At 35.8% G+C, this 21,951-nt stretch overlaps 1 protein-coding gene and 1 pseudogene across 1 annotated transcript in view; both read right to left on the bottom strand.

Moving 5' to 3' along the window:
* The window catches only part of ADGB (androglobin), a 155,746-nt gene that overhangs the window by 19,371 nt on the left and 114,424 nt on the right, over positions 1-21,951 (bottom strand). Inside the window, exons 27-30 of the mRNA XM_019638918.1 lie at positions 17,567-17,751; positions 13,052-13,251; positions 10,352-10,463; positions 4,926-5,098 (exon numbers count right to left, since the gene is read on the bottom strand). Coding sequence (XP_019494463.1) covers positions 4,926-5,098; positions 10,352-10,463; positions 13,052-13,251; positions 17,567-17,751 — 670 coding nt within the window. The remainder of the gene's footprint in view (positions 1-4,925; positions 5,099-10,351; positions 10,464-13,051; positions 13,252-17,566; positions 17,752-21,951) is intronic.
* Positions 117-3,499, bottom strand: LOC109380865 (calcium-independent phospholipase A2-gamma-like; annotated as a pseudogene).

Genomic DNA, 21,951 nt, shown 5'->3' on the forward strand with positions numbered 1-21,951 from the left:
ACAGAAAATTCCATTTTTCTACATCTGTTTAGATGTTATTACAGAAAAAGGCAGCATGTGGATTGTAGGATGTAGCTAGCTAGTGAAAACCTAAGTACTGTAAATTTATTAAGAAATTAGCTTAACGTTTTCAACATTACAGGATTGACTCTAAAATAGAGGAAATAATAGACTATCAAGTATTATATGGACTTCTGAATCTGTGGCACTGTTGATAACATCAGACAGCTTGGTTTTGAAGCTATGTGTGTCATGGTGTTTCTCACATCACTCTCATAACGTCCCATGCCCAGGGATACTGTGCATTCTTTTTTTTAGGTTCAGGTGTACAAAACAATGTAATAGTTAGACATTTACACCCCTTACAAAGTTATAACCCCTCTCCCCCAATCTACTACCCCTCTGATATCGTATATAGCTGTTACAATTCCATTGAGTCTATTTCCTATGCTGTGCTCCACATCCTGTGACTATATTTATATATAACTATAATATATATATATATATATATATATAAAATTATAGTTGACATACAATATTATTCAGCTGCAGCTTCAGGTGTACACTGCAGTGGTCAGGCACCTACACCGTCCATAAAGTGGTCTCTCTAACAAGACAAGCATCCATGAGATACCCTACCAAATCTTTACAGCATTATTGATTATATTCCCCATATTCTAATGAGACGTCTGGCCAGACATTTACAGTCATGCATTGCTAATGCTGAGGGGTGATTCAGAAGCAAACCTCCATCTTGAGGAAGATCATTTCCCCAATGCACACACTGCCTGAAGCAGCAGGTGGGGCTCTGCCATATTTTATACCAACTGTAGGGACCCAGGCCCAGACCCTAGGCTAGGGCCCCCACCCAGAGGAATGAAAGAAACTTCTGCTTCAGCAAAAATTAACAAAGTATCTTGTCAAGAGAATGGGAAAAGATAAGCTAGGTATGCTTTATAGCTTGCTTGTTAGGGAAAAGATAAACTAAATGCTTTATGGCTTGCTTGCTAGGGAAAAGATAAGTTAGGTATGTTGTTAGAAAAAGATAATTAAGTCCTGATTTATAGTTCGTTAGAAGAAAATAAACTTGCCAAGTTTTATGGCTAACTAGAAGATAAGTTAACTCTGTTTGTTAAAGTTTTTTCTCTTTTTACTCACTAACTGCTTTTTTTTTGCTTCTGTATCCAGCTTCAGCTATAAATTCCTTACCCACCAAGACTTAGCTGCTGATCTCTCCCTTTGAGAGACAGTCCCAGGTCTGGTCATAAAATCTTTGGAACGAAAAATCTTTTATGCAAGTTTTGTTTAGGAGCCGTAAACCTAACACAACAGCCTCCCAAATAGTGAGAGTTGATTCCAGGAAAATGACCCTAGTTCCTGAACATAAAAGCTGCTGGCATCTTCCTTCTGTTTACCATGGCTCTTGCTGCATCTACCTTAGGATGTGTGGGATTTCCTGCTGTTTCAGTCATTAGTGCGTATCCTAGTCCACCCTTAAGAATATTTTCCCATGTTTGACTGTCTTAAAATGCATGGCTCCAACTCCTGCTTACTGTTCCAACAATGACATTTTGTGAAAACACAACTGAGCCCAATTTTCCATGAAATTCCCCACATTCATAGAGGTGCGTTTGGAACAATCCCAACAAGAAAGTTAATATGGCGCTTGTGGGTACACCACAAATGCAGCTGAAGAGCTGATGAACTGGTTTTTGAGTCGGGCCAACTACTTTTCGCAGTGTCAGAAGACCAACCACAGCCTTTTTTCCTCCACCATCAGTTGTTTGAATGAGAAATCCCCTTCTTTTCACTGGATTCATGCAGCCAATCAAGGCCAAAATTTCTCTAACTGCTGCCCAAAGAATGTCACCCTTTAATTTGTCTCAGTCACAATAAATATAGACCAATTCTTTCTTTAGCAGCCACTCCTTTTCCCTTAGGGAATTCTTGAAGAGGGAAAGTCAATTTTTCAACCCTCTTAATGCAGAGCTTTGTTTGGGTCAGTTGTTCTTAATGCTTGAATTAATGCCCAAGTTCTGTCATCAGTACTCACCCTTGCAATCTTTTCCTGTTGAGGAGATAAATGCTTTTTCTCCGCTGTGTTTTTTTTTAAAGATTTTTATTGAGGAATTGGGGGGATGGGAACAGCACTGGGGAATTGGGGGAAGGGTAACAGACAAGTTGCTGTCATTTTGTTCTTCAGTCTAGTTGTGGAGGGCGTTGCTTCACTGGCCCAAGTTGGCACCATCATTGCACTCTTCCCGGGCGAGGCAGATCAGTCACTGGCTTCTGGCTGGCCGCTCACGGCGGCTTGAGGGCCGCTCACACTGGCCGCTGGCTACACATGGTAGCCCATGGCAACCCATTGCAGCAGGGACTGCAGCCTCCGCCGTCGCCGGCAACTCATGGCAGCCCAGCTCCAAGTTGAGCTGTTGTTCAGCATCTTAGCTGTGGAGGGCAGTCATTGGCCCTCATATGTGGGATCCGAACCGGGGCCCTCTGGCGTCCCAAGCCAGCTCTTAACCATCGCGCCACTAGGCTGACCCTCTCCTCTGTGTTTTTTGTCTTTGCTTATAGCCTGTTCAGTTTTCATCCCACTTCCTCTTCTGGCTGACTCTTCTGTCTGAATCATACTTTAATGTGGGAAAAAGCCCACCAGCATAACTGCCTACTAAAGCTTGTATGCCCTCAGTGGGATGAGGAAGTTAGCAGTGCTTTGTGTAGTAGAAACTAGGAGAACCTCAGATGTCCATCCCACGGGGGACTGCAAGCTTGTCCACAGTATATGGAGATTCTGAGTCTAGTTTCTTATCCGACAGGACGCCAGTATCAGCAGAATTGCATTTCCCTTCCTCAACATTTTATCTGCAATTTCTGATTTGTCCTGGAAACGTTTCTTTTCTTTTTCTTTTTTTGAGGCATTGTTTCTACACGTTTGATGTATGAATTAATATGATTTGATAAAAAGTAGAATGACTCTCCAAATATTGTGGTTAAACTATTTGTGTAAAGAAAAAGGCTTTATTTACTATATATCTTCATCGTCATCTATAGCATGACTTCTCTTTTCTGGAAAACGCTTTCCTGCTAATTTAACACTATATTTTTTTCAGAGATTTGATGGTTTGTTTAAGATTTTTCTGTTTTAACCAGCCACCATCTGATATTCTTCTTAATACTCAAGAACTTGGCTTACATTGAGCTAAATGTAAAGTCATTTCATTCTGATCGCCAAAAACAGCCTTTGAAACAAAGTTCAAAGTACTTAGAAAATGGGACATGAATACTCACTTTTGTAAGTCCCTTGGGAACAGAAGTGCTAAGTTTGGAAATTCCAATACATTGCTTGGAGAGTTTCAGTGCTACTTCAAGTTTATGCTTCGCTTTGGGTCCATTTACATCTTACTTTGTGTGTACAGCATCCCCTTTGTAGACTGATGCGGCTTATCTCCTAATAATATTTAGGTGAGCACAAGAAATACCTTTGCTGTCTTCTCTGCTTCCCCACACGGCTTTTGCATTATGGGGTGCAGGCTGCAATGCTTCTGCAGCAGTGGTGACTCGCCCCTTCCTGGCCTTGGTGTGGGCTGGGGCTGGCCAGCATCAGCTACACAAACAGAAGAGCAGAAATCTGGGCACACAACCCCTCAGTTTCCTCCTGCCCCCAGTGGAAGTCAGGTATGGCTGATTTACTTCCCAGTGTTTCCAAGAGAAGGCTCCAATAGCTAGGAAATTAAATCTTGGGAATGCAAGTGGACACGTTTTTCTATTACTGGAGTCTGGGACAACCGAGTCATCATTCTCTTAATGTGTTAATTTTTCTTCAGTGTCTATTTACTAGTGGTACCAACATCCTATTTAGTTAATCCGGCTGGAAATCTTGGAGATATCCTTTACTCCTTCTTGCTCCTTCGCATCCACTTGGATTAACAACTATATAACCTGTTTGTTTCCTAGATCTTTATTTGTCCTCTTCTTTCTTGCTTTTGACCCGTACCTGGCACAGCTTGCACTCTTTTGCCTGGACAGCTGTAGGACTTTCTTAGATGCTTTTCCATCTCTAGCTTTTCCCTTTTAAATTCATATGCTTAAGAGTCACCAGGTTATCTGCAATATCAATCTGATCATGGTAATACACTTTTTAAACCTGTCACCTTCCAACTCTGTTTAGCCTAAGCAATGAATACAAACAGTGGGAAGAATTTGTCCTCACAGGTGTTTTGTTTTGAGTACAGTGCTTTTAAATAACTTGAGTTTGAGTATCTGTAGGCCTGTGCTTGCACTCCACAAATTTGCCACCCACATCTTCGTTACCCCTAATCATTATAATTATCTAACTAACCCTGAAAGAATTTGGAATCAGGACCCCTGGGCTGATGGAGTCTCAGGCTTCTAATCAGGCTCTCCGCCATCTGACCCTTACTTACCCCTCTAGCCTTCTTTCTCATACTTTAATAATTCAAAACAAAACAAAACAGATTGTGTTGGATTTTGCCTCAGTATGTCTTTGCTCATTGACTCAGTTCAGGACTCTGATCCTCCACAGAGAGGCTAACATGGATAAATACCTGTTCTTTCTACCACTGCACATGCAATGTCTAGCATTAAACTCTCTGTTTATCTTCAGTTTCCTCCACTGGACTGTGAGTTCTATGAAAGTAGGACCTGTATAATATTAATAATAGACACCCAAGTCCCCCAAACAGTGTTTTACATATTAAAAGTTCAATTAATGCTTTTTGATACTAACCTAGAGAAGGCTACTTGCAGAAGACATTCATGGAACATCCTTAAGGTGTCTAGATGGCTGCTGAAACCAGGGAGGTATAATTTTTCAGTATTGTTCTCAGGAGAGATGGGCAGCTAAGGACCCAGTGAACCTAAGTTTATTAAGTGGCTCCAATGAGAAGAAATACCACGCCTACCTGAGTCTCAAAGCGAGGTGCTTGTTTTTCTTTGGCTGTCTTTTCTTTCTCAGAAAACTTTTCTTTGCCTTTCCTTGTTGTTCTGGATGTTCCGGAAGATTTTTGCCCCTCACTAATAGCATGGGAATCTGGGCTTCCCAAGGGAATTAACTCCTCATGTTTCTCTCCATGAACTAGAGAGATATAAGAATGGAAACCAGTGAGTCATAACAATAAAATCACATCCTGTAGGAACAAGAGAAGCAAGTCAGGAAAAAAAAAAACAAAAAAACGGTTAGTCTAAGGTGTTTGGATTTTTCTTCTTTTTTTAACAAACAAACAAACAAACAAACAAACAAACAGATCTTTTATAAAAATCTGAGTGACTCCTTTTTATAAAATTGAGAAATAATTCACATACCATAAACTCACCATTTAAGAGTACAAATCAGTGAGTTTTGGTATATTCAGCAGGTTATGCAACCATCCCTACTTTCTAATTAGTTTCTAATCTAGTTCATTTTCTTGCCTAATTGTTTTGGCTAGTATCTTTAGTATAATATTGGGTGTGGGTGGTCAATTCCAAAATAGTTAAATGACTCATATTCCTAGCTATAGGTAATCCATTAAGGCAGAGTTACAGAGAATTAGGTAAGGTCAGAAAGCCTTTGTAGCTAAGGACCCAGAGAAAAGGACAGGGCTCTAAACATCATCTCAGAGAGCATGTCACAAGGGCAGTGGGACGAAGCTAACTGCCATTGTAAGCACAATGTGTGGATCAACAGATATATTTAGGCTGAAAAGTGGCCTGCACACTTTCCACTTTCATGACATTTATTCATACAGTAATCGTGTTCTCTTCTGGTAGACAAGAATTCTAGATTGAAGTCTTACCTGCACTGTATTTCAGACACTCAGTGGTGCTGGGCAGTGCAGGCGTCACCTCTGGGAGGGGAGGGTGAGGCAGAGATGTTTCAGCAAAATTTATATCCCATGAATTTACCTAGAGAATGTACGAAAGGCTATCTGCCTTTGGGGTTTTTGAGTATATCACTAGTAAACAGTAGCACAGCCTCTGGTTCAAAAAATAATTTTTGAGCCCCTGAGTGTGCCTGCCCTGGGGGTTATACACAGGACATATGAATAGCAAAGAGGTGGCAGCTAGGAGACTCTGGTGCTACCACTTCTTCACACGTGTCCATGTTAGACATTGGAAAAGATCACAGCACTTGCTCACTGACCCCGACATAGCCCCAGAGTCTTTTGTAGAACAGCAGGCCAGGACACCATTAGCACTTAAACACTCCCGCTGTCCCCGGCATAGCATGGTCATGCATTCCTTCAATACACATTTACTTACAGCCTCTATCTGGTTCTGGAGGTAAACCGATGAGGCTGAGGCAGAGTCCCGGCCCCGTGAGAGGAGGGCGGTGAGGGAGGAAGGCAAGTTAAGGACTCCCACAGAGTCGTCTAGACGCACACTCAATGTATTCGGAAGGAAATGGGGACTCTCAGTGTCATTTTTTCTTAGAAATTTTCTTTGAATTTTATGTCCCACACTAGAATCTGTCGCTTTGAATAAAGGTTTAGCTCACTCATAATAGTTTTCTCCTAACTTCAGCAATAAACAAATCTTTATTAACTCTTTAACTGATCAGGTCCATGCAGATAGTACAAGCAAGCAAATCCATGAACAGAGGTGGGTTTTTTTGGCAATTAGTGAATAAGGGCTATAATAATAAGAACAGCCTACACATGTCCTTTCATTCACTCATTCAGCCAATATTAGGGAGTGATAACTGTGTAGTTTGCACTATGGATAATGCAAGAGATCGAACAGGCAAGAACTGACGAAACTCCCTGCCCTCAAGGGGCCATTTTGGTAGGGAATAATAACACAATAAACAAGTCAAGCATTGTGTTTGTTAGAGGGTGATCAGAACTCTAAGACTTGTGTTTTATCAAGTATAGGATAGACAGGCATTAAAAATTCAGGAGTAAAACAAAGTAAGTTTTGATGGTGGTTACTGAGGGCATTTGGACTGAGAATTATGGAGTCCAAAAAAAAAAATGGAGGCGTTTACATTTTTATGTCATGCCCCCTTTTTTTAAGACTTTATTATTTTTTTTGTAGAGAAGTTTTAGGATCATAGCAAAGTTGACAGGAAGGTACAGAGATTTCCCATATGCTCCCTACCCCCAATATGTACAACCTCCCCCACGATCAGCATCCCACACCAGGGTGGTACATTGGTTACAAGGGACCCACCTACACCCACACATCATCATCACCCAAAGCCCATAGTTTACCTTAGGGCTCACTTTTGCTGTTGTACCTTCTACAGGTTAGGAAAAATGTACAATGGCATGCATTCATCATTATAATAGCATACAGACTGTTTTCACTGCTCTGAAAATTCTCTGTGCTCCGCCTCTTCATCCCTCCCCCACTCAGACCCCTGGTAACTATTGATCTTTCTACTTCCTCCATAGTTTTATCTTCTCCAGTGGGAATCATACATTATGTGGCTTTTTCAGATTAGCTTCTTTCACTTAGTAGTATGCATTTTGGGTTGTTTCATGTCTTTTCATAGCTTGATGCCTCATTTCCTTGTGGAGCTGAATAATATTCCATTGTCTGGATGTACCACCGTTTATTTATCTATTCACCTAGTGAAGGACATCTTGGTTGCTCCCAACTTTTGGCTACTATGAATAAAGCTGCTATAAACATCCATGTGCAGGTTTATGTGTGGACATAAGTTTTCGACGTTTTCTGGTTAAGTTTTATTGAGATGTAATAGACAGATAACATTGGATTAGTTTAAGGTGTATAATATAATGATATATTTATACTGTGAAATGATTTCCACAATAAGTTCACATCACCTCACATAGTTACAATTTTTTTTTCTTTTCTTACACTTATGATGAGAACTTTTAAGGTCTATTCTCTTAGCAACTTTCAAATATACAATACAGTATTGTTAACTATGGTCACCATGCTATATTTTACATCCCTAGAACTTATTTATCTTCTAACTGGAAGTTTGTACCTTTTGACCACCTTCATCCATTTCCTCTACCCTTCTGCCCCCTTCTCTCTGGCAACCACCAATCAGTTCTATGTTTCTATGAGTTCTGTTTTTTCAGATTCCACATAAAAATTATATCGTACAGCATTGGCTTTCTCTGACTTATTTCATTTAGATTAATGCCTTCAAGGTACATTCATGTTGGTGCAAAGAATAGGTTTTCCTTCTTTATAGGGCTGAATAGTATTCTATTGTGTATATATACCTCAATTTCTTTATCCATTCATCCACTGATGGAAACTTAGTGTCATGTCTAATAATGCTGCCATGAACATGAGGGCACAGTCATCTCTTTGAGACACTGATTTCATTTCCTTTTAACTTATACCCACAAGTGGGATTGCTGGATGACATAGTAATTCTATTTTTAATTATTTGAGGAAACTCCATATTGTTTTTCATAGTGGCTACATGGACATGCTTTCCACCAGCAGTGCACAAAGTTTCTATTTTCCCTGCATTCTCATCAACACTTGTTATTTTTGTCTTTTTTGATGATAGCCATTCTAACACGTGGGAGATAATGTCTTATTTTGTTTTTCATTTGCATTTCTCCAGTGATTAGTGATGTCATGCATCTTTTCATGTACCTGTTCACCATGTATGTCTTCTTTGGAAAGGTGTCATATATTACATTTATTATGTTCAGGTAAGTTCCCTCTATATCCATTTGTTGACAGTTTTTATCCTAAATGGATGTTCAATTATGTCAAATGTTTTTCTTCATCTATTGACAGGACCATCTGATTTTTATCCTTCATTTTGTTAATGTGGTGTATCACACTGATTAATTTGTGGGTATTGAACCATCCTTGTGTCCGTGGAATAAATCTCACTTGTTCATGGTATATGATCCTTTTAATGTATTGATGAATTTGGTTTGCTTGTATTTTATTGATGAATTTTGCATCTATGTTCATCAGGGATATTGGGCTATAATTTCTTTTCTTGTAGTATCATCTAATTTTGGAGTCAGGGTAATGCTGGGCTCATAAAATTCGTTTGGAAGTATTCTTTCCTCTTATATTTTGTGGAAGAGTTTGAAAAATATTGACATTAATTCTTTAAATGTTGGGTGGAATTCACCATTGAAGCCATCTGGTCCTAGACATTTCTTTGTTCAGAGTTTTTTTTATTACTGACTCAAGCTCCTTACTATTAATTGTTCTATTCAGATTTTCTATTTATTTATGATTCAGTCTTGGTATGTTTTAAGTTTCTAGAAATTTAACCATTTCTCCTAGGTTGTCCAGTTTGTTGGCATATAATTGTTCAGAGTAGTTTCCTTTTTTTCTGTTATTTTTGAATTTTGTTCTTTTTCTAGTTCTTTGAGGTGTAAAGTTAAGTTATTTGGGATCTTTCTTTTTTCTTAATAGAGGCATTGCTGCTACAAACTTCCCTCTTAGAACTGCTTTTGCTGCATCCTACACATTTTGATATGTTGCATTTCCATTTTCATTTGTCTCTAGATATTATTTTGATTTAACTTTTGTTTTCTTCTTGCACCCATTGGTTGTTCAGTAGCATTGTGTTTAATCACCTACTTGTGATTTTTTAAAGTTTTCTTCTGGTAATTGATTTCCAATTTCATACCATTTTGGTCAAAAAAAGATGCTTTACCAGGTCAATTAAGTTTGCAAACTCATTCTAGAAAAAGTGCTACATACCTCATTGCTGAATATCACTATGGTTACCTTTAAAATACTCCCCTTGGGAAGCTATGTACCAATGCCAGCACCTAGTTCACCCTTCAAAGCAATTTTGGAACTCTTTTTCTGGAATGGCCATCAGAGCTGTCATCGTATTACTCTTGCTGTCCTGAATATCATCAAAATGTCTTCCTTTCAATATTTCCTTGATCTTTGGGTAAAGAAAGAAGTCATTGGGGGCCAGATCAGGTGAGTAGGGAAGGTGTTCCAATACAGTTATTTGTTTACTGGCTAAAAACTCCCTCACAGACAGCACTGTGTGAGCTGGTGCATTGCTGTGATGCAAGAGCCATGAATTGTTGGTGAAAAATTCTGGTCGTCTAAGTTTTTCACTCAGCCTTTGCAGCACTTCCAAATAGCAAACTTGGTTAACTGTTTGTCCAGTTGGTACAAATTCATAATGAATAATCCCTCTGATATCAGAAAAAGTTAGCAACATCGTCGCAACAAGTTCACAAACTTAATTGTCTGACCTCGTATTTTTGGTCCTTATAAACCAAGCTAGTAAAAATTTTGTAACATGTAATCAAATAACCAAACAGGAAATGCCATGGATTGTAAGAAATAATAGCCACATGACAAATTTACCATTAAATATTTATAAAAAATATAAAATACATAAATAATATTTAGGGTGACATACCTTTGTTATCATTTTTCTCTAAGTCTTTTAGTGCTTGAACAAACATCAGCTGACTTTCAGTGAGAGGCCAACTGTTATACAATACCAAACACTGTATAATATACTTGTAATTCTGAAACAAAATGCAATATTTAGGCAAAATCAATATGAATAAACATAATATGTGCCTAAAATTTATTATTTTAAACATTAATAAATGCATGTTTTTCTGGATCATCATAATTTAATAAAATACTATCAGATGTTCTCCAAACTCTGTAACACTACAGTCTATAAAAGCTTATCCTCACATCCCCACCAAGACCTGCCATTATATATTCTTTCATAATTTTTTCATCCATGCTTATAAATAAAATTTATTTATTTTATTTTTGTTACTCATCAGTTTTGGAATTAAGATTGCATTAATCTCTGAGAAAAGATTAGAAAGTTGGTGCTGTTTTTCTGTTTTTTTAGAACAATTTACTTCTTGAAAATCTGTTAGATCTATCCTGTAAAGCCAGCTGGGTCTATAGCTTTTTGGAAAGATAAGACTTAAATGATCATTTCAGTTTTATTTCTTCTTTTTTTTTTCTTCCTCTTCTTCTTCCTCCTCCTCCTCCTCCTCCTCTTCTTCTTCTTCTTCTTCTTCTTCTTCTTCTTCTTCTTATTATTATTATTATTATTATTATATTTTCTATTTTATATTGAGGCAGTTTTGCCATTCTTCCCCTTACCCTAGATACGTATCATGTTTCTTCTCTGTTTTAAATTTGTTAGCATAGGGTTGTATAAAACACTTTAATTTTTATTTTTTGGAAGACATCTGTTGTTTGGAATTGTACCTCAACCCTATTTTTTTGTTCTATATTTGATTTGTGTATATTTCCTTTCTTTTTTTCTTTCTTGATTGGTCTTATAAGAAGCATGTGTACTTTATTTTTCTTTAAAAAAATAAGTGTTTATTAATCTTCCTATATTTTGTTCCTCATTGTTATTAAATTTTTTTCTTTTGCTCTTTTTCTAACTTTTTGTTTAAATAGTTTAGCTCATTTTTTTAAATCATTCATGCTTTTTTTTTTTTAAAGATTTTTATTGGGGAATTGGGGGGATTGGAACATTGCTGGGGAATTGGGGGAAGGGGAACAGACAAGTTGCTGTCGTTTTGTTCTTCAATCTAGTTGTGGAGGACGTTGCTTCACTGGCCCAAGTTGGCACCATCATTGTGCTCTTCCCAGGCAAGTCAGATCAGTCACCAGCTTCTGAACGGCCGCTTAAGGCGGCTGCTGGCCGCTCATGCTGGCTGCTGGCTACACACGGTAGCCCATGGCAACCCACTGCAGCAGGGGCTGCAGCCTACACTGTCGCCAGGGACTCATGGCAGCCCAGTGCCAGGTTGAGCTGTTGTTCATCATCTTAGCTGTAGAGGGCAGTGTCACTGGCCCTCATATGTGGGATCCAAACCGGGGCCCTCTGGCGTCCCAAGACAGCTCTTAACCATCACGCCACTCAGCAGGCCCTCATTCATGCTTTTGATGAATTATTTTAAAAGTCAATATTTTACTTAATGCTACTTTAGATGTAGCTTACAAATTTTGATTTATAGCCTTTTATTGTTTTGAGTACTTCGTATTTTATAATCCCTTTCTAAATGTTCTTTTAAACATCAAAAATAAAGGATAATTTAGTATATTTCATTTTGTTTCCACATTTATGGGATTTTAGACTGTTTATTAATTTCTATATCATTCCATTTTGTTCAAATCTATACAATATAGAATAGTGTTTTTTTTTATTGAGGCTTCCTGTGTGTTTTATGAAAAAAAATGTTTTCTGTTTGTTAGGTTACATGTTCTATGTAGCTATCTAAAGGATTAAGCTTATAACTATATTTGTCAAATCCTAAAAATCATAAGTATTTTATTTTTCACCTTCATCTGTCAGTTTCTGAGAGGTGTGTGTTAAATTCTTCAACTATTAATTGTTAGCTTACTTATTTTTCTCTGTAGTTTTTGCTTTTTATTTATCGAGTCTGGGTATATAGGTACTTATATGTTTGTTATTATCATATTTACTTGTTTTATTCTTTCTTGTATTTTTATGTAATATCCTTCATGAATTCTATATACTGAGAAATTAAGATATTATCACAGCTCTCTCTTGGCTTAGCTTTAAGCTTTCTGTACCATTTCATTTGAAAGTGTCCCTTTCAGACTACTTATAGTTGGATCCTGTTTTTATCTAACTTTAAATTTTTATCTTTTTAATTGATTAGTAATCAATTTGTATTTATTGTAATTGCTGTCATATTAAGATTTATTCCTGCCATTTTATTTTCTTAATTTTTTATTTATTTTCTAATGGATAGGTCATGTTTTCTTCTGTTTCTTTAAATTATATGTATTATTTTTCGTTTCTTTAACTCATACAAGTCAGTTTTTATTAATATGTGACCCTTCTCAAAGTTATATAGCCTTTTATAACTCATGCAATAAGATAATTACATCTACATTATAGGGTTAGGATACAGATTAAACTTGTCACGTATTTTTAAATCTTGGTACGGAGAAATTGTTCAATAATGTCCAATTCTCCAATTCTGGTTATGCACTGACGGCACTGCATAGCGAAAGTATTATACATTGATAATTTTTAGGAAGAGAATTATTGTAATTTATGTTAGATTTTTAGGAGCAGTGCCACTGAATAGTGTAACTATACCTGCTGTGGGGTGCTGGCACTTTCTTCTATAGTGGATGCACTCAGGTTTTCATCGTCCAAAGTGAGCTGACCAGGGTCTGTTGCGGCACTTCCAGGTCTACCCTTAGAAGGTTTCTGACTTCCCTGGGCAGACTTCTTCTTATTGTACAATTCTTGATCTTTCTTGGCTGAAACATGACTTAAAATAATTTGCTTGCTAGCTGAATAGAAAAAAATATTATGTTTAAGTTAAAATATGTACAATGCGTAGCTTTTATTGACTGTGTTTTTTCATTGCATACCTTTATAAGACACTCAAAAGAACACATCCATTTGTTTTGTTTTAAGGAGTTTAAAAAAATACTTCACTGGCTTCCTGGAAATATTCCGGCCTTAAAGGAACTCACTATAAACGTATGTGATTTGCACAGAGCAATGCATCTTCTGAGTAACCACTGATTGATGAAAGAATATGCAACAATTCAACAATTTCTCAGTCATTCTGTGCCACTCAAATGGCACTAAACTAATATCACATAATATGACTTCTTTAGTGTTTAATAGAATGTGTGTATATGTTATCACACTTATAAAAAACTTTCATTTTAATTTTTAATTTCAACATTCATTATTTTGTAATTAACAATAATATAAGTACCATTGGGAGGGATAAAAATTAAAATGTGCTATATGTTCTTAATTGAGTCATTAAATGTGTATTGAGGGAACATAAGTGAATGACACAGGGACATTCCAATTTCATCCATGACAGAATGATGGGCATTCGATTTATTCTCATACCATAAAAAATGATAAAATACAACAAAATGTATAAATCAACTGTTTGCAGCCATTGGGCTGTAACAGCAAGCCCAGAATTGTGATCCTTGAGAGAAGGGAAACATATAAGGAGATCTCTCCACTTCCCCAGATTTCTGCTTGCGAGAAACTTCTTAATTGTGACACGGGGAAGTCGAGTCCAAACAGCGAACCGCAGTATTGTCACGTTCAGGAAGCAAAGATTTGAGTCTGGAGCTTTTGAGACAGCTGAAATTTGTGAGGCAGGGAACCAGAAAGGAAGCATTTGAGCAGCAAAGGAGCCCCGAAATATGCATTGGGTTCCACTTGAGCCTTTAGCTGAATTCTAAACTTCATTTGTACAAACAACCCAGCAGTGCCTGGCAGACAACTACTGGGAAATCATCAGCGTAATGAAGATTCTGAAGGTTGCACAGTTGTTAAGAGACATTGGAATTCTGCCAAAATGAAGGGACTTGAATGAATACACAGGGCATTCAGCTGAGGCTCAAGAAAGGCTATTCTTGAGGGGTAAAGCTACCTTAACCCTAAAGTAATGAAAACTCTAGACTTAATTTAAGAAAACTTAGAACCAAGTCTTGATAGGATTAAATGAGCTGTAAATAAACTGTCTGCAGAACAAAATTCAACATTGTTTCAAAGCAGAGAGCATACTCTAGACTCCATACAATGGAATAATACTCCATGACATAAAAAGGAAAGGATTAGCAACAACATGTATGTATCTTAAAAACATTATGCCGAGCAAAAAGCACCAGTGCGGAAAGAGTATTCACATGCTTTCAATTTCATGAACTTCTAGAACAGGTAAAACTCATCTATTGTGATGGAAATGTGAACAGTGGTCTTCTCAATTCTCTGCTCCTCCAAACTCTCATTCCTGTTGGAAAGGCATATCCCTAGGCTAAGGACAACTCATACACTGTTGCCAGGGTTGCTAAGAGAGGAAAAAGAGTTGTGTCTATTTTAAAAAAGGAAAAATAAATAAAAAAGAAACATATAAATAATAGAAGATAGGTAACAAGACAGTTGGTTTTAGTAATTTGCTTGTGTACTTAAGGTATAAACATAAACACTATTAGGAGTTCAGGAAGAGTGCTGACTACCAAATGGTTATACAAAGATCAACGAGAAGATATAATCAATTATAAATTAAAACATGATGGCAGAATTCGGGAAAAGCATATTTATCAAAATAAATGTAGACGAATTATATTACTTTAGAGACTAGAATCTTGGACTGAGTAGGAAAAAATATCCATTTATTAGAGAAGTATCGAAAGACTAAATGGATGAATACAAATGAACAGGCAAATGATAAATGGAAGAATCAATGTATCAGACAACCTATTAAAGTTGAAGAAAGGCTGCTTTATATTCATTTTAAAAATACAACATGTCAAAAAATATAAAGCAAATGTGGAACTTTACGCAACTAGCAACACAACATAGAAATATGCAAAACTAAAAAATACTAGATAGAAATATTTACAGATTTTACAAAGAAAGTAGATCTTAACATATAATACTTTTCCCAAAAACTTACATGCCAGTAAGATAAAATGTAACAATCTTGAAATTTTTAAATATCACAATTAGCAAGCTTTATTTTTATTAGAGAGAATGTGTGTATTTAGACATCAAACTATTTATCTCCAAAATAGAACATATGTTTTCTTTACAAAGCTCTGTGTAACACTAACTGAAACTGATTTGAATTGAGTCATAGGAAAAACATCAATCAAATTCCCAAAATTGAAAATAAATAAGCCACACTCTAACTCTACAGAATTTAATTAGATATTAATAACAAAAGGCTAGCCAAAACAATATTATTATTTGGAAATTGCAAAAATTTATAAATGTTTAAAGTTAAAGAGAAACTCAAAATTAAATCATAGGCCATGGCCAACTACTATAACACTACATATAAAATGGGTATTGTAGTTTCCTACAAATATATATGTCTATACTGGGAAAATGTATATCATTAATTTTGTTTATTTAAAAATAAGATTTAAAACATGAACTAAGCTTTCAACTGGTGAAACTAGAAAAAAGAACAATAAATTAAAATTTAAAAGCATAAGAAAAGTTTTAAATAATAAATATGAATATTGATAAAATAGATTATGAATATAAAAGAGCCATTAGGCTTGATTGCTTAATCCAAGAATTCAATCTAATATATCAAAAACAGGGAAATCTCTTAAAAGTCTAATCAAGAATACATTTTAAAAACACAAATAAATATTAATATTTAAAAATGGTTATGCAAACACATTCAGAAAAAAATTTTAAAGGTTAAAAGAATCCTGTATACAGATATATGCAGATACATGTGAAATACTAGGTAAAATTGTCACTTTCAAATAAAAATATATATTGTAAATATGAAAAAGTTTGGTAAAAGTAACCATTGAAATTATTTAAAAAGTAATTAAAAGCAAAGAAAAACTTATTCCTTGAAAACATCAGAATTAGACAGTTTTTAGGTCAAATCTAATAAACTTTTAAAAGCCAAATGATTTCTGTAGTATTTAAATGGCTTCCAAAGTTTGAAAGTTTCCAAATTAATTTTTAAAATTTGTCATAATTCTAACTTGAGAGCCTCAAAAGAATAGTGTACAATGCATACACAGAGAACAAAATACCCATAGTTATTGATATGATCCAACAAACTAAATAAAATAGTATATTCTAAATACAAGAATGTATTAAAACATCATAAGTAGGTTTTATTCCAGGAAGTGTTCCAAATTAAAAATTAATTTCTGAAATTTAAAGGTTTAAAATTTGATGATTTCTATAAATCACAAAAGCTAATTAATATAGTTCAAAACCCATTCCTTACTAAAATTCTTATCTATCACTCCAAAGAACTGTCTTAAATTTTATGAACGGCAATTATTAGAAGTCAACAACAAACGTAATACTTAATGGTAAATGCTATCAGCTTTCCTATTTAAGGAAAGGAAATATATCATCATCACTCTTATTCAACATAAGTTTGGAGGTCCCAACCAATGCCACGAAGTAGAAAAAAAGTTACAGTTTTAAGAAGAAATATCAATTATCAAAAGAAGTAAAAACCAAGTTTTGTTTGATATGTTAAGCAAAAATGAAGAATGGAAGCATAAAAGCGAGCATACTAAGAGTATTTTTTTCTGGGTAAAATGATTACGAGGGATTTCTTGTTCCCTTGTTTATAATTTTCTATTTTTCTACATTAGGCTGATGTTATTTTTATAGTCCGAATCAAGTTACTGAAATAACAATATATATCTCACCATGTCCCTGTTATCCATTATTTCAGAAATAATTTTATTTCATTAATTAATAGTTCTTGTGACTATTCCATGGAAAATAACAAATTCGAAGTTTCTGTTAATTTTCATAAGTACAATATTTTCTAAAAATAATGAATTGGAAATAAAAGTAAAAATTTATTTCAAAATAATAAAAATGTTATCATTCAGAAATCTAAGAAGATTCGTGTAATAAAAAAGTCTTTAATGTACAACTATAACAAATCTATTGATTTTCACCTAATTTGATACAAAAAAATGCAATAGTTTTTAAGTATTTTATTATAATATCAAGCTTTACAAAGTTCAATGTTTACTGCCATTTTACCTTAAAGAGAACATTTTTAAACTCAGTTGCATAAAATAAATACCTACTTAAAAATGACTGATATTTAAAAGCCGCACTTACACTGGGAGCTCAACGCTTTCTCATTCCCCAAGAAGTTAAATGCTGGGATTAGAGCTTGGCCTTTCCCGGTGGCGCTCACAATAGTTTCTTCATTTTCTAGGATCTGCAGCTTGATGAATACATCTGGTTTGGACGTGCGCACCTGTATTGTCACAGGATGTGGTAATACAACTTTAACTGAATACCTATAAAGAAAAACATTCAAATTTATAAGCAAGTATACTCGTCTTTCCCTTAAGTCAGTAAAACAAACTATAATTTGCTGACTGGATAATCTAAAAGTAAAACCACTTTGCAAAATTGACTAAAATCCTAGAAATATTAGTGCTATTATACACTTTGGCAAAATTCCCAATATGCTATGGTAAAATGAAATCAGTATAGGACATTTATTATCACAAATCCTAAACAGGAAATGTAGCTTTTGGTTTAGATATGATAAGCACTCACTTACAAAACTCGATAGATCTGCAAACTATCGCCACATCAGACCTTCCCATTACATGCCCCTCTCCAGTCAGACAAAGAACACAACTGGCAAAATCAGTACCCCTGAAGCTTCACTGTTAACAGTGTTTTCTCTGATTCGCCAAATACAGAGAAATCAAAGGTAGAACCCACCACCTGCATTCTCACCCTTTACCATGAAGGTTGGGAACCTCTTGTAAAAAAACCTGGAACATACAGTTTAACTCCATCCCAACTCCTCCCTTAATGCAATTAAAGTTTTTTTATTTTTCCCTCTTATGATAGGTGAATCCTTGCTCAGGATCCTACCAACTTTCCATTTCTCTAAAATTGGCTTTTCTGAATATCCTGTCTTCTGTATCTTAAATACTTCCCCACTGTATTCCTCTTGTTGGTTTTTGCACACTTGCAGGTCTCATCCATCTTACAAACAGATCAGAACAAAACAGAAAATAACCCCAAAAATCTCCAATCAGCCCTGCAGTCCAGCCTCTGCTCTATTTCCCTCCTCCCCAGCTCTCCACCTAAGGAGAGCTGTCCACTCCCACTGTCTCATCTCATCACCTCCTCATAGCTCGCAGCACTCCACTCTGCCCCAATTGAGGTGCTAAACTTGCTCTTGCCGGTTGCAAGCTGCTTGTCCCCACCGCACAGAAACTTCAGTTTTCATCTTCCTTGACCTCCCAGGAGAATTTCACAAGGTTGAATCAACCCTCATTTCCCTATGGGCATAAAAACTCTTCCGTATGGGCATAACATATTTTGTATCTCCTTTTGGGGGGCAGCTGTTTTTACACCTCTCTCCCATTGACATAAATGTCAGAGGATGTTAATATTCTGTCCTGGCTCTGACTGTCACTGCACAAGCTTTCCTGGGCACTTCCACGGGCAGAAACAGGATAACGATTCCCAAATATGAGCCTCCAGCCCAACTCTAGCCAATGTCAATTGTGCATTTTCATTGGTCTATCATATTTCACACCTAAAAGTGAATAAACTGTCTTCCAATTGCCCAACCTGCACATACAGTCCTCACTCTCTAACTTCTATCTAAGTAAATGACACTTACTCTCCAACAGTCTCCAAAATCATATCCCAGGAGTCCCAATCAACCAAGGCAGTCAATTTTACTTCCTTGATACCTTAAATTCCCTTCTTTTCTCTCTAGATCCTGTTATAGGTTAAATTGTGTCACCCCCACCCCCCTCAACAAAAAGCTATGTTGGAGTCCTAACCCCAAGTACCTCACAATGTCACCTTTTTTGGAGATAGGGTCTTTTAGAGGTAATCAAGTTAAAATGAGGACATTGGGGCGGGCCTTAATCCAATATAACGGAATTCTTACAATAAGGGGAAATTTGGAAATTGAGAGATACAAGGAGAATGCTACATGTAGATGAATGTGAAGGTTGGAGTGATGAAGTACAAGGCAAAAAATGCCAAAGATTACCAGAATTGCCCAGAAGCTAGGAGAAAGCATGGAATAGTTTCTCTCTCACAACCCTTAGTAGAAGCCAACCCTGCTTCATTTTCTCACATATTTTTAGCATCCAGAGAAACGATAAATTTCTGTTTGTGGGACTTTGGTATGGCATGCCCCAGCAACCAGGTTGCAATTATCACACACCTGGGTCATTTCAAAGCTTCTACCTGACTGGTTTCCCTGTCTCCAGTGATGCTCCCCTTCATCCATTCAGCACACTGCAGTCTTTTGAGTGAGTTTTTGGTTTTCATATTCCATACCTTTTGTGATTAATTTCAAAATAATATGGTTCTAACATTTTTTTCTGTTCTTAGAAATTGTACTTATTTAAAGTGTTTTTAATTCATGCTTTGCAGACATAATTTTCTAACACAAGTCTATTAATGCCATTTTCCTTAAAATCCTTCAAAGTGTCTCATTTCTTCTAAGGTAAAATCTAAATCTCTTGCCTTACGAGCCCTTAGGAAAGGGCTCTGCTAATCTCTCTGGCCTTTCCACTTGCCACAGTACCCTCGAACCCCACTTAGCAAACAAAATAAATGTCTTTAGTTCCCGGAAAAGGTCATCCGCTCTTTAATTTATGAACTTGCACATATGCTCGTCAAGAAGTTCCCTCCTCTTGTTCACTCCACTTGACAGCTTTAGGACCTGCTTTGGGAACTAACTTAGGTGTCAGGTCAAACATCCCTTCTTAGTCTATAGTGACCCTGCTATGCCTTACAATGGTTTCCTGTCCTAGTAGTTAAAATATTTCATCACAATTCTTATTTTCAGTTACTGGCATATTTCCTTCCTTCTTTCCTTCTTTTTCTTGTTTTCTTTCTAATCAGCAATAAACAAATATGTTACAAGAAGCAGACAGATTAAAAAGGGAATCTTTCACTCCTCCTGTCATCCTCAGTTTATGAGTTTTGTTTCAGTGTTTTCTCTAAACTTTTATTTACATATAAAATATATTAACAAATATAAATGTTAGAAAACATACTTGGAATATGCTGTATATATTGTTCTGCGATTTAATTTTATTGCTGATTACTTTTTTTTTTTTTTTTGCTGAGCCATCCTGCTACCTATTGGCAGCTTAGCAGCAGCTCAGCTTGGGCCGGGCATCGAACCGCTGTTGCTCCAAGCTCAAACTCTTGAGCAAGCTCTTAACCAACTGAGCCACTCGGCTGGCCCATGCTGATTACTTTTTATTCCAAAAATATACGTATGTTTTTTAAAGGGAAAAAATTTGAAAGTACAACTAAATAAGAATTTTATAGGGAAAAATCAGCCAGAGTATAATAAATTACTATCAGTTTATATATTGTCAAAATAGTTAGGTTTTCCTTTTGAAAATCAATTTACCAATATGTATGGAGTCTTTAAAACATATAATCTCTTTAGTATAATAAATCCATAGACAATAATCAGTAATTTAATATTTAGCAATAAAATATGCCTATCACATGTCTATTTATACTGTAGAAAAAAAATGAAAATTTTTAATGATAAACAATAACGAAATAAATTGTTGTATATCCATATGAATAATTATTAGATAATCATGAAAAAGAGTTCCCAAAATGTCTTAAAGACATTGGGAAATGCTCACACTATAATGTTAAGTAAAAAGGTCAGATTATAAAACTTTAATTATGTTTTGATTTTAATAACGTTAAAGTGTGAGTAGAAAAAACTCTATGAGAATATACAACAGAATACTAATAATAGTTTCTAGGATTTTTTATTATGAAATGACTTTTTTCCAAATTTTTTGTGTCGAATGATATATATTAAAAAGAGATGATAAGTATTCTAACAACTCACTTAAAAACAAATGTTTAATAAAGGACAGTTATGTATCAGGCACTATATTAAGTTCTACTCTTATATTGATAAGGTTCCTACCTTCAATGAATATTAATTATCATAAAAGCTGCTGTGAAATTAACCAGCTGAAATTTAATATGTCATATTCTCAGGAAGAAGAAAAGACTATAGAAATACGACCAGGACCAGCTATTGTATTTGGAAGTTTAAGTACAAAGGATTTGGCTATTGGAAAGTCATCATTAAAAGTGATAGATTTTGCTAGGTAGAGAACTGGACACAGGATATCCCAAGACAAGAGAAAAGGCACAAGCAAAATAAAATCATGTGGCATATATGTAAGGAGATGGTGTTCAGGTTCATCAAAAGAGTGCACTGCATGTGTGGTTGCTGAGCAAAAATGCTAAATACCATACGGTGTGCTTTGGGTTTTATTCTATAGCCAATGGAAACTTGTTCAAGATTTTAAAAAGGGATATCACATTTTTAAAAGTGTTAGGAAGGCAACTACTGTAGTAGTAAACGATGGATATGTAAGTTCATAATGAGAGAGGGAAGGAGGGAGGGAGGGAGTGAAGGAGAGAGAGAGAGAGAGAGAGAGAGAGAGAGAGAGAGAGAG

This window comes from Hipposideros armiger, unplaced genomic scaffold, assembly GCF_001890085.2.
Source record: "Hipposideros armiger isolate ML-2016 unplaced genomic scaffold, ASM189008v1 scaffold_41, whole genome shotgun sequence".
In the NCBI taxonomy this organism is placed as follows: Eukaryota; Metazoa; Chordata; class Mammalia; order Chiroptera; family Hipposideridae; genus Hipposideros; species Hipposideros armiger.